This window comes from Chanodichthys erythropterus, chromosome 16, assembly GCF_024489055.1.
Source record: "Chanodichthys erythropterus isolate Z2021 chromosome 16, ASM2448905v1, whole genome shotgun sequence".
Lineage (NCBI taxonomy): Eukaryota > Metazoa > Chordata > Actinopteri > Cypriniformes > Xenocyprididae > Chanodichthys > Chanodichthys erythropterus.
Genome location: NC_090236.1, coordinates 10,998,197 through 11,011,417, shown reverse-complemented (window position 1 = coordinate 11,011,417; position 13,221 = coordinate 10,998,197). Strand labels below are relative to the sequence as shown.

Genomic DNA, 13,221 nt, shown 5'->3' with positions numbered 1-13,221 from the left:
CTCTGATGTCCCCAGAGTGTGTATGTGAAGTTTTAGCTCAAAATACCCCACAGATAATTTTTTATATGTTAAAATTGCCACTTTTTGGGGGTGAGCAAAAACGCGCCATTTTTGTGTTTCCTTTTAAATGCAAATGAGGTGTTGCTCTCGGCCCCCTTTCAAGAAGAGGGCGGAGCTTCAAGTGCTCATGCTCCAGCATACCGACAACAACAAAACAGGACAATCTCATGCACTGAAAATATCAGAAACTTCAATCAGTAGCGGTGTTCAGTTTGAACCGGAGTCAGACAATGATGCCTACGGAGCCAGAGAATTCATGCTGCATGGAGATAGAACAGGTATAGTTTAGTTTAATTACGGTTATAACTTATGTTGTCATCTTGCTTTAATCCACTATTAGTACAAGCCTATTGTAGCGGACCCTGTCCGAATGATGGCCAAAACTTTACTGATGAGTTTTATGAAGTTTAATGTACTTCACACAAAAGATGAAGCATCTGTTTTCACTATAAGAGCTGAATAAAACACAGTTCAAGAAGTGCGCAATAAAGTCTTATCCATAAACTCTCTTGCATTATCATCAACATACACAGCAAATTACATAAAAATGTTTGTTACAACTAACGGTATACAAATCTATACAGACCTTATGCCTTTTTGGGGGGTGCTTAATAAACTGGTAAACTTTATATCTGTAAAACAACTCTGATGAACTGTAATAATGTGTGTTCTCCCTTTCATTACTGCCGTAACCAGTATCGCTCCGGAGACTATGAGCTGGATCATGAACAGTTGGTACTGATCCAACCTTGAGTTACAACTTTTTAGCAAAACCTGTTTTGTATTGTTCCTTTGTATTGACCCTCGTTCAGAAAAGAGTGTGGTGTAAAATGATTCATGCAGATAATATATGGGGGCGCATTCCCTTCAAAAATAAAACTAAACCACTGCGTCTTCAGCGGCTCTGATGTCAGGACTCATACACATTAAACAACAAAACAGTTGCTTTCTTGTTGATACGGCTGCTCCAGCCTGGAGAAAATGGTGGACAGTGTACAACTTGCTCAGTGTGGGTTCTATGTTGATACGGCAAAGTCCGTCAACAGTCATCGGTGGGGCCTAGGCATTTTGTGACATCACAGAAAGTAGAATCTGGGTAGGGTGATAGGGTGGTTGTGTACACACTGCCAACACACATTTATGTTCAATCACCATGTAAAAGTCAATTTTGCATATTAGGTCCCCTTTAAGACAATTACAAGTTCTCTTGTTTTTAAGATGGCATGTTATCTAATCTTGTTGACAAATCAGCATCCCATGTTTCTGAAGTTTTGGATTATGGGAATTTTTTGCTAAGAAGACATTTTAAGTGGTTTATTGGCTGAACAATTTTATTCATGTGACATTCAATATTGCAGCCGTATCGCTTCTGTGTTTTAATGCATGTTTATGCGTGAACTTGTGAGACTTATTGGCCTTTGGGAGAAAGTTCAGTGCTAGTGGAGTTTACGTAGTCAAATAAAATAACCAAGCACTTCCTTTTTGAATCATGTAAACCTCAATAGGTTTATCTCTACCACTCATGCAAATTCTGTGGTTGTCGTTTATCTGATTCGCTCACCTCAAACAGTTCACTGCGGTTTCAGCGCGCTGCAAATGGCCTACTGGTTAGATTTGCATGCTTTCCAGGAGCAGCCCTGCCACTTCCCCCTCAAAGTCTAGGCGTCTGCCGTGATTCAGACCTGTGCTGACCGTAGGATCAGTATAGCGTATGGAGGAGGGAGCGCAGTGGAAGTAGGTGCAGATCAGATTCTGCTGAAAGCAGGAAATGCTTTATTAAAGCAGAGCCGTATTTGCTGCTTGACCCCAGTGCTGCATTTTGGAGTGTTTTTGGACTAAATCTTTTTGTTTCTGTCTCTCCCCCTCTTCCCAGCATCATCTACTCGCTTGACTGCAGTGAGGTGATAAGATACAAGTGCTCTTGTTTTATACGTACGCTCAGGAATTGACGTTGTGGTTTGTAGCGGGGGGAGGGGGTTAGGCCTGTCTCTATGGCAACAACACAGTTTCTCGGCTCTGTCCGCCCACGTGGTGCTCGCCATGCGCGTGCTGGCCTCTTTCCCCCCCACATGGTTTCAGGCCGGTCTCTGAATGAGACTCCTGCAGGACTTGAGGGACAGTTGTAGCCTAGATTGGAGTGACTTTTCTGGCTCGCGCTCTCAACTGCTGCCAGCGTCTCTGGTGTTATACGGGCCACTCGTGCTGGGCTGTAGCCTGAGGTGCCGCTTTATCCTACATCCCAAACTGCTCTCCTATTTCCACTGTTCTTGGAATAATTATTGAACCTGAAAATTAGCAAGTGGTTTTGGGATGCTGTTCAGCCCAGATCCAGATTCGGTTAGTTTTTACTTTGAATCTGAAATCGTGATCGAACTGAATTAAGTGAATTCAGTGAATTACTGAATAAACTGTCCACAAACTAAAAATTATAGGAATAAATTCACAAATATAATATTTATATTGGATATATAAATTTGTACTACATATGCACTACCATTTAAATGGTTTGGTGTCAGTAAGTTTTTTTTTTTTTTTTTTTGTATGCTCACAAAGGCTTCATTTATTTGATCAAAATTACAGTAAAAAATGTTTTATAGTGAAATATTATTGCAATTAATTTTTTTTTGTTTTCTATTTGAATATATGTTAAAATGTAATTTATTCTTGTGATTCTTGAGCAGATTTGCTGCTTAAGAAACATGATTTTTTCTGATCTGATTATTTTCGGTGTTGAAAACAGTTGTGCTACTTCATATTTTTGTGGAAACCATGATACATTTTTGTTCATGATTCTTTGATGAATAGAAAGTTAAAAATAACAACATTAATTTGAAATAGAAAAGACTTTTTTATCACTTTTGTTCAATTGAATGCCTCTTTTCTTAACTTCTTTGTTTAGATGATTTTCATAAATCTGGCCCCAGGTTTTAGAAATTGCTTAGGGAATTGAATGGCTGTTTATTGCCAAGTGTAATTCACCATTCACTGTCATTGCGGGTGAGAAAAATTTACAAAATTGATATTTTAGGTGAACTATTCCTGTAAAGAAATGCACAATATTTAAGATGATAAGTCACATACAGTGGGTACGGAAAGTATTCAGACCCCCTTTAATTTTTCACTCTTTGTTATATTGCAGCCATTTGCTAAAATCATTTAAGTTCATTTTTTTCCTCATTAATGTACACACAGCACCCCATATTGACAGAAAAACACAGAATTGTTGACATTTTTGCAGATTTATTAAAAAAGAAAAACTGAAATATCACATGGTCCTAAGTATTCAGACCCTTTGCTGTGACACTCATATATTTAACTCCGGTGCTGTCCATTTCTTCTGATCATCCTTGAGATGGCTCTACACCTTCATTTGAGTCCAGCTGTGTTTGATTATACTGATTGGACTTGATTAAGAAAGCCACACACCTGTCTATATAAGATAATACTGGCAATAAATGAGAATCATGAGGTCAAAGGAACTGCCTGAAGAGCTCGGAGACAGAATTGTGACAAGGCACAGATCTGGCCAAGGTTACAAAAAATTTCTGCTGCACTTAAGGTTCCTAAGAGCACAGTGGCCTCCATAATCCTTAAATGGAAGACATTTGGGACGATCAGAACCCTTCGTAGAGCTGGCCGTCCGGCCAAACTGAGCTATCGGGGGAGAAGAGCCTTGGTGAGATAGGTAAAGAAGAACCCAAAGATCACTGTGGCTGAGCTCCAGAGATGCAGTCGGGAGATGGGAGAAAGTTGTAGAAAGTCAACCATCACTGCAGCCCCCACCAGTCGGGGCTTTATGGCAGAGTGGCCCGACGGAAGCCTCTCCTCAGTGCAAGACACATGAAAGCCCGCATGGAGTTTGCCAAGATGGTGAGAAATAAGATTTTCTGGTCTGATGAGACCAAGATAGAACTTTTTGGCCTTAATTCTAAGCGGTATGTGTGGAGAAAACCAGGCACTGCTCATCACCTGTCCAATACAGTCCCAACAGTGAAGCGTGGTGGTGGCAGCATCATGCTGTGGGGGTGTTTTTCAGCTGCAGGGACAGGACGACTGTTTGCAATCGAGGGAAAGATGAATGCGGCCAAGTACAGGGATATCCTGGATGAAAACCTTCTCCAGAGTGCTCAGGACCTCAGACTGGGCCGAAGGTTTACCTTCCAACAAGACAATGACCCTAAGCACACAGCTAAAATAACGAAGGAGTGGCTTCACAACAACTCCATGACTGTTCTTGAATGGCCCAGCCAGAGCCCTGACTTAAACCCAACTGAGCATATCTGGAGAGACCTAAAAATGGCCGTCCACCAACGTTTACCATCCAACCTGACAGAACTGGAGAGGATCTGCAAGGAGGAATGGCAGAGGATCCCCAAATCCAGGTGTGACAAACTTGTTGCATCTTTCCCAAAAAGACTCATGGCTGTATTAGTTCAAAAGGGTGATTCTACTAAATACTGAGCAAAGGGTCTGAATGCTTAGGACCATGTGATATTTCAGTTTTTCTTTTTTAATAAATCTGCAAAAATGTCAACAATTCTGTGTTTTTCTGTCAATATGGGGTGCTGTGTGTACATTAATGAGGAATACTCATTTTATGAGTTCATAAATTAACTTAAATGATTTTAGCAAATGGCTGCAATCTAACAAAGAGTGAAACATTTAAGGGGGTCTGAATACTTTCCGTACCCACTGTATGTGCTTTCATTGCCATTGTTTTTTTTTACTCTGCAATAGCTGTACTTTCCTTCCCCCCATGAAAAAATTACAAACATATTCTATTGCTCCCTAGTTCTCCTCTGACAGAGCCGGTGGTCCAGTCCTATGGTCCTGTATTTTATTTTGTAAGAGAACTGAAGCCGAAGTGTGACCGCAGGCCTGCACCGTACCGGCTGGAGACTATAATAGCTGCCCCCTTATTTCTAGGTCGTTTCAAAAAATAGAATAAAGGAGCATTTGAGTTATGAATATGCCTAATACTGGATGAGGAGGAGGTCTGGGTGTTCAGAGGAGCTAAATGACTGATTTAAGAGGAGAGGCTGTCTGTCCTCATACACAAAGCAGAATGAAAGAGAGAGAGGACAGAGATAACAGCAGCCGGCTGGTGGAAGGGTGGAGTATATGTTGGGGGGTGTTGTAATCTTGTGACAGGGTCACGAGAAATAAATCAGACATTTTAAATTATTCTATTTCTTTTCCTCAGCTTGTCTGGGAAGGGATTGGAGGAGGATCCATGCGCTTCATGAATGAATGAATGTGTTTAGAGCTCAGTTGGAGGAAGCACCATATTTAATTTGATGTGAATGAAAACAGCGCTGTGAGGGACAGAAGTACAGGCCGTTCAGTGTGTTGTACTGGCCTAAGGTCATGTCTGAAGTCGTCACACTTTAAGTCAGCGACTAGTCTGCGACAGAAAGCCTCCAATCCTAACCCTGTCTGTCTGTATGTCTGTCTATCTATCTATCATTGTATTGATCTGCCTATCATTCTGTATATCGTTGTATCGTTCTGCCTATCGTTGTGCCTGTCATTGTATCATTCTGCCTATTGTTATATTGTTCTGCCTTTCGTTGTGTCTATCGTAATATCGTTATGACTATCGTTCTGTCTGTCGTATCATTCTGTCTATCTTTATATCATTATGACTGTCGTTATATCATTGTGCCTATCGTATCAATTTATCATTCTGCCTATCGCATCAATTTATCGTTCTGCCTATCGTATCAATTTATCGTTCTCTCTGCCGTATCATTCTGTCTATCTTTATATCGTTCTGCCTATCATTGTATTGTTCTGTCTTTGTATGGTTCTGCCTATCATTGTATTGCTTTGCCTATCGTTGTGTCTATCATTGTATCGTTCTGCCTATCGTGTCTGTCATTGCATCATTGTGCCTATCATTATATTGTTCTGCCTTTCATTGTGTCTATCGTAATATCGCTATGAGTATCATTCTGTCTGTCGTATCATTCTGTCTATCTTTATATCTATCTGCCTATCATTGTATTGTTCTGCCTATCTTTGTCTATCGTTGTATTTTTCTGTGTATCGTTGTATCATCCTGTCTATCGTTCTATCATTGTATCATTGTCTATCGTTGTATCCTTCTGCCTATCATTCTGTCTATTGTTGTATCGTTCTGTCTATCATTGTATCATCCTGCCTATCATTCTGTCTACTATTGTATCATTCTGCCTATCATAGTAAAATTCTTCCTATCGTTCTGTCTATCGTCGTATCATTCTGTCTATCGTTGTATCGCCCTGCCTATCATTGTATCGTTATGCCTATCATTATATCATTCTATCACCCTGCCTTTCGTTCTGTCTATCGTTGCATTTTTCTGCCTACCATATCTATTTATTGTTCTGTCTATTGTTGTATCATTCTAAATTGAACATATTGAACAGTCTGTGTCTATTCCTCACAACCTTGTTTCTTCTGGCTTTTTTTTTCTGAATACTGACAGACATTTTTTCCAAGCAGGTAGTCAGCTGATTGACAAAAAAAAAGTCAAATGTGAAGTGCCAAAGTTCACATTATACAGCATTATACTCACTGTAAGAGCTCATTCATGAGAGATCCAGCACTGAGAGATGCTGATGTGTGTAGTATTTCTCTGACGGAAACTGAATGCACTAAAACAAAGAAAGGGAAGGCATTGTTACTATAGCAACCAAATGACTGGCACTTTGAACCTTGAATGCAGATTCTTTTTCCTTTAAAGCACTGCAAATATTTGTCATCAAACTTTCATTCACTTTGTGTAGTAATAGTTCATAGAGGAATAGAAGAGTTTGTGTAACAATGCCGGATGTGCGTCTTTTTAAATGATTTTCCACCTCATTAAAAGCATTGTGAACATGAGTCTGTTTGGGTTAAAAGGTGTGTGTACAGAGTTTGGAATGGCCTTCAGTCTTTGCCCTCTGTATTGTTCAAATGGTGCTCTTTCATAGCTCTTGGAGAGCTCCGTTAGTAAATGTAACTTAATGAGAAATCAATGTGGAAAGCAGCTTTGATTAGATATGTTTGAGTTCCCATTGAGATCTCGGACTTGACTGCAGACTTAACAAATCTGAGCACAGTGTGAGACATTGTTTAGATCTCTTCGAATTTTTTATTTTTCTGTCCTTTACGTTTTTTTGGACAGAACTGGCACATTCAGAGATGAGAATGAGTCACATACTCATTTCATACAAGAGATCTATTAAACGTCAGACGTTTGTAGGACATTTCCTGCTACCTGAAATGAATCATGGGTCATTAGAGCCTAATCTCATCTATCTCTTGCCCAAATAGGATTGGGTTTTGTTTTGATGAACATCCTATAAGCCAGGAGTCTCTTGGCATTAATGCATCCCTATATTTGGAAAATATGTTGTTGTTTTTTTGTGATTGGGAAAATCCCCTTTTCACATGGTTTCAGCGTTCAGGATATTTCCTGGTTCTGTGAGCAACAAAACCATCTTTTCTGCTTTTGTGCAAAGATGCAATTAGAAGCATTGTGGCATGTTGCTCTGCTGAAGGATAAAACAATTAGACCTGATGCATGTTTTGCGGATTGCACATGAGTTTTAAATGATGCACAGATACTGTAATTTGATGCAGTTAGATTTGCATCTGTTTAGAATGGGAAGCAAATGCTGTTTGACCTGTTTGATGTGAAGCACATTGACTCTCCAGGGATCCAGCCCTGTCATAACATAATCAGCACTGACCCATTAAAAACCAGCTCTTCTTTTTCTTTGGAAAAGCAGTGTAGACTTCTGTTTTCTCTTTTGGTTAAACATCGGGTGTTGCTACTTCAGTTGTCTAATGCATCACGTCTTAATGTGTTTCCATTTTGGACCTGCTACACAATCAGTGTGTTTAATGGTGATCTCCATTAGCATGAATCCACAGAGAGAAAAGAGAAAAATAACATTCTTTGTGCTTCTTCTAAAAGATCAGTAAGCCTTATTTCTATAGTTTTTTATTTGATACTGCAGAGAGTTGATTAAATTTGACCTGTATGTTTGTGAAGTGCAGATTAACTGCACAATAATGTGTGCTTTTATTAAAGGAACACTCCACTTTTTTTGAAAATAGGCTCATTTTCCAACTCCCCTAGAGTTAAACAGTTGAGTTTTACAGTTTTCGAATCCATTCAGACGATCTCCGGTTCTGGCGGTACCACTTTTAGCATAGCTTAGCATAGTTCATTGAATCTGATTAGACCGTTAGCATTGCGCTTAAAAATGACCAAAGAGTTTTGATATTTTTCCTATTTAAAACTTGAATCTTCTGTAGTTAAATTGTGTACTAAGACCGACAGAAAATGAAAAGTTGCGATTTTCTAGGCTCATATGGCTAGGAACTATACTCTCATTCAGGCGTAATAATCAAGGAACTTTGCTGCCGTTCCATGGCTGCAGCAGTGCAATGATATTGCGCAGCGCCCGTGAGCCCCTGCTTGAAAATCGCAACTTTTCATTTTCTGTCGGTCTTAGTACACGATGTAACTACAGAAGAGTCTACTTTTAAACAGGAAAAATATCAAAACTCTTTGGTCATTTTTAAGCGCGATGCTAACGGTCTAATCAGAATCAATGAACTATGCTAAGCTATGCTAAAAGTGGTACCCCCAGACCCGGAGATCGGCTGATTGGATTCGTAAATGGTAAAACTCAACTGTTTAACTCTAGGGGAGTTGGAAAATGAGCCTATTTTCAAAAAAAGTGGAGTGTTCCTTCAAATAACCTTTTTGTATTGTAACTACCTATTTGAGTTTTTTAAATATGCATTTGTAGAATTGTTATTTGGCTGCATTTACACTGCAAATGCAAATTTTTTTGACATATGGGTGAGTCTATGATTTTTAAAAATTTAAGATTTTAAGACTTTAAACAATTGACAAATATTAGACAAATAGTCTAAGTGTCAATGGCACCATTTCATTAATTTAAATATCTTTATTATAATATACATTATTTATATTATTTAAATAAATTATATTATATCATTATTATATTATATCATTTATTTAAATAATTTTAATGCTATTAATTAATTTTAATGTATATTGGGTAGTGGTGCAATGGATCACAAAACTCAACAGTTCAGATCATATTACAGTTTTTGAGTCACAGATTGGATAATTTTTCAGATCAGCAAAAAATAAATAAATAAATTGGGGTGGGTAGCAAATATAGCATTGTTTTACATTTATTACTTACAACTTTAAGTACTTTGATAGCACAGCAAAAACCACTAGCCTAACTAATAAAGTTTTAATTTTCAAATTGTATTAAAGACAACTAAACAGTCAGTAATAAAGAACAAATACACTAATTACAAGCATAGATAAATACAATATAACAAAGTTACAAATAAAGTATAGTCTGACAGTAGTATTCCAATACAGAAAATTAATCATTAAATGTAAAAAAAAAAAAAAAAAACACTACAGTGTTCCCTATATAAATTAAATATAATTAATCTTTATTAAAGCTGTGTTTTGTTGTTTGATTAACATTAATTACTTAGAAAGCATTTATAGTATTTATAGGCTGCTGTCACTTTAAGACCAAATGCATGGATCCAATATAAGGATACACATCCGATTTCTTTCTCAACTCTTTACATTCAGTTAAGACATAATTGACTGTGTTTATGAGAATACTTGCCGAGACGGTTATTTTGACAATTTTGTGTGTACGAGTCCATTTAAGCGCAAGGAGATGTGAAATAGGTATCAATTCGGTGTATGCATGCTATCTGAAACATGCCTCTCTGTGTGCGGCTGTGCACAGAGATAACTGTGTGCGAGTACCAAATTAAGCTCTCTTTTGCCTCTTCTTGTGCTTGAATGTGTAAATTGGCAAGACAAAACACTTGCAAATGATACATTTTTACTCTTTGATGGTTAATCTTTGCAATTAATCCGCAAATCACATGCGTGCCGAACCGTGGGGCCAACTACGGATCAACTAAGATCCATTGAACACTTAATTTTGGGGTGGACTGTTTGTTGAAGTTGTCAATAAAAGTGTCAGGAAAAATCTGGTAGATTTTGTGCAGCAAGTAGAGTTCGAATCGATCGCCCACAGCAGCTTTAACTGCAGCACCACATTTACATTCCTCAGAGCCTCAACATTTTTCCAAAAACTGAGTAGGATTTGGCTTTATTTGTGCAGATATGCTCGTGCCCCTTCGTTGATCGGTTCACTTCCTGCAGTCACAGAGGGGATGAAGGACTTTTCTCATTCTGAAAAAGCGGCCTTCTTTTGAAAACCTCATTCAGCTGAAGCGAGAAGCAAAACAGGAGTGTTATGTAATGATAGAGGGAAGGAGAAAGAGCTTTTAATTGTGTGTAAAAGAGAGGAAGTCAGGGAAGTCAGAGGTGACGTTTTGTTTGAGAGGTTTGTAGTTTGAGTGGGGAAACAAAAAACTGCATCTTATGATATTGCCAATGTCTCTTAATAGGTTTGTGTTTCCGGTGCTGGTGGTGTTACTCATTAGAAAATATGTTTGTGGTTTTCCCACCAAAACCTACACAAAGGTTTCACCTCCTGCTGTGGCTGCAGTTTCAGCGATGATGCTTTAGACCCTTAATAATATAGGTTACAAAATGGGGCTTTCGAAAAGATGCCACAGAAGAACCATTTTTGGTTCCTTTCGATTAACTTTTTTTTTTTTTTTCTTAGTGTAAAGAACATTTTAAAAATCTAATCTAAATTTTTTTTTCCACGGTAAAGAACCTTTTGCTGAATTGAAAGGTTCCATGGATGTTAAAGGTTCTTAATGGAACCATAGATGCCAATAAAGAACCTTTTATTTTTAAGCGTGAACATGGGTAGTCAGTTTATAATCAAAATTGACTCTACATGTTCCAAGTCTTATTGTGCATGTTTAATTAATGCATGCTATTTTAAAGGACTTCCTTCCTTTAAAAGAAAGCATGCCCCTTTTTTCTCATTAAATACCCTGTTTCATTTGGAAATGTTGCAGAATTAAATCATGAGTGTCATTTCATGTTAACTTTAATATCTGTCTAAGTATGAGGGTCTATGTGTGTGGGCGAGTTCACATGAGTGACAGATCATACCAACCCTTTTGAAGTTCAGACTATACACTGGGCTTCACAGACAGTCAACATTGTTTAGATTTCTTTAGATTAAAACACTTTGCATTAATGAAACTCAGTGGTTCCCAAACTATTTTGTTAGTCAATCCCCTTGGATGTAAAATACCCCCTGAGATTTTAAGTTAATATTTCAACAATTTAAATGCTTTCCTATATTCTAATGTTGGTTAATGGTGAAATTACATGCAGGTAGGCAGATAAATATTTGTATATATATTATATACAAGTATAGGATTTAAAGGGCAAAATAAGTTACACTAATGTGCAGGGTTTTTTTTTTCTGAAATGGACCCTGACGTGATTGTGAGGAGCAGCAAATATTGATCGCACAGGCACACATTTGCTGCCACATTGTGACCAAACCATCTGAACAGATGATCATAAATGAAGGATGCCGTACCTGTGTTCTTGATCTAGTCTTTCAACGTAAACCTGACCTCTGACCCTTCTCTCTGCTCTAGGCACAGGTGAGAGCGGCAAGAGTACGTTCATTAAACAGATGCGTATCATCCATGGCACCGGATACACAGACGAGGACAAACGTGGCTTCACCAAACTGGTGTACCAGAACATCTTCACCTCCATGCAGTCCATGATCCGTGCCACTGAGACCCTGAAAATCGGCTACAAGTACGAACAGAACAAGGTAAGAATAGTTTAAGTTGAGTATTTCAGTTGTGATAAGCAGACAGTTTGCATTTGAGGGTTAATCTAATGAAAACATCTAGGTCACTTTTTTGCATTATGAAGTTGAAGCCTTTTTTGCATTATATTATTGATGCAGAATATAATTTCTTGTTTCTTTCTTTTGATTTTGAAGTTTGTAACAATTTTCACAGCGTTTTTCTATTTTGGCTAAAAATAAAATCCCATTATGAAATAGATGTTTTTTTCTAATACACATTGGCCACAATTGATGGCACCCTTTTATTATATACTTTTTGCAACCCCCTTTTGCCAAGATAATAGCTTGGCCAGTCTTCTCATATAATCCCTGATGAGGTTGGAGAACACCTGACAAAGAGATCAGACACCATTCCTTCATTCACAATGTCTTCAGATTTATCAGGTCCATGTTGATAGACTCTCCTTTTCAGGTCCCTTTCGAATGGGAACTTGCACAACCTCCGGCATGTTCAATGTCTGAAGTACATGTAAAAACATGACGATAACTATGACGCCACAACTGGTGTGACCAGAGTACAAATAGGGCGCCTGTAGTACACGTCATCCTCTTTCTTGTCTCCAGGATCCGTTTGTTTATGTACGTGTAAAGACGATCACTCAGCCAAGCGTTTCAGGAAGTATGTGTCTCCGTATCAGAGATGACACTTGGGGACACACAACCTGTGCGTCATGTGTTTGGGTAAGGAGCTCACATGTTCAGCTCTCTAGAGAACTGAATGCGTGCTTTGTAATGTATTTGTCAGAGTGACTGACAGAGACAGATAAGAAGCTTTTACTTCTTTGCAGGGTCCTCCAGTACCTGGGATGAGCTCTTTCGATCTTGAGAACCTGACAGGGAGTGGTTTTTCACCCCAGTTTACAAACCTTTCCTTGTCATAAGGCACCTTTGGGAGTGTCTGGACTTTTGAGATCCTACGAAGATATTTGTTTCTGAGTGGTCGCAGCTAGCACTTAGCTGGCTCTCCTTGGTGGCAATGTTTTCATGGTTGAGTAGAAGTTGGAACCCTTAATAGTAGGGTCCCCAACTCCCTATGAGAGAGCTCGGTATGTTGCTGGAGTCTCAGTTGAGCATTTATAATGGTGCAGCTAGCATTTTTACCTAGCCCCCTTATACTTTCTTGTGATCTGCTGAAAAAGGAAGGCTCTGAGCTCTTCTGGTCTCTGAGCTCCAGCAGGAAGTGGCCTGTTTGCCTTGGGTGAACCTCTCCTGTTTTACATCACCTCTACAACAGGAGCCTAGAGACCAAATCTTATTACAGGTTTTTCAAGGTTGTAGCTGGCCTTAGCTGGTAGCTCCCATTGGTCAGTTAGGTTGAGCATTGAGTAGAACCTTCCTGGTTAGGGTAAGG

At 38.7% G+C, this 13,221-nt stretch overlaps 1 protein-coding gene across 1 annotated transcript in view; it reads left to right on the top strand.

Annotated features, from left to right (window-relative positions):
• The window catches only part of gna11b (guanine nucleotide binding protein (G protein), alpha 11b (Gq class)), a 44,466-nt gene that overhangs the window by 13,637 nt on the left and 17,608 nt on the right, over nt 1-13,221 (top strand). Inside the window, exon 2 of the mRNA XM_067364180.1 lies at nt 11,647-11,831. Within this exon, the coding sequence (XP_067220281.1) occupies nt 11,647-11,831 (185 nt within the window). The remainder of the gene's footprint in view (nt 1-11,646; nt 11,832-13,221) is intronic.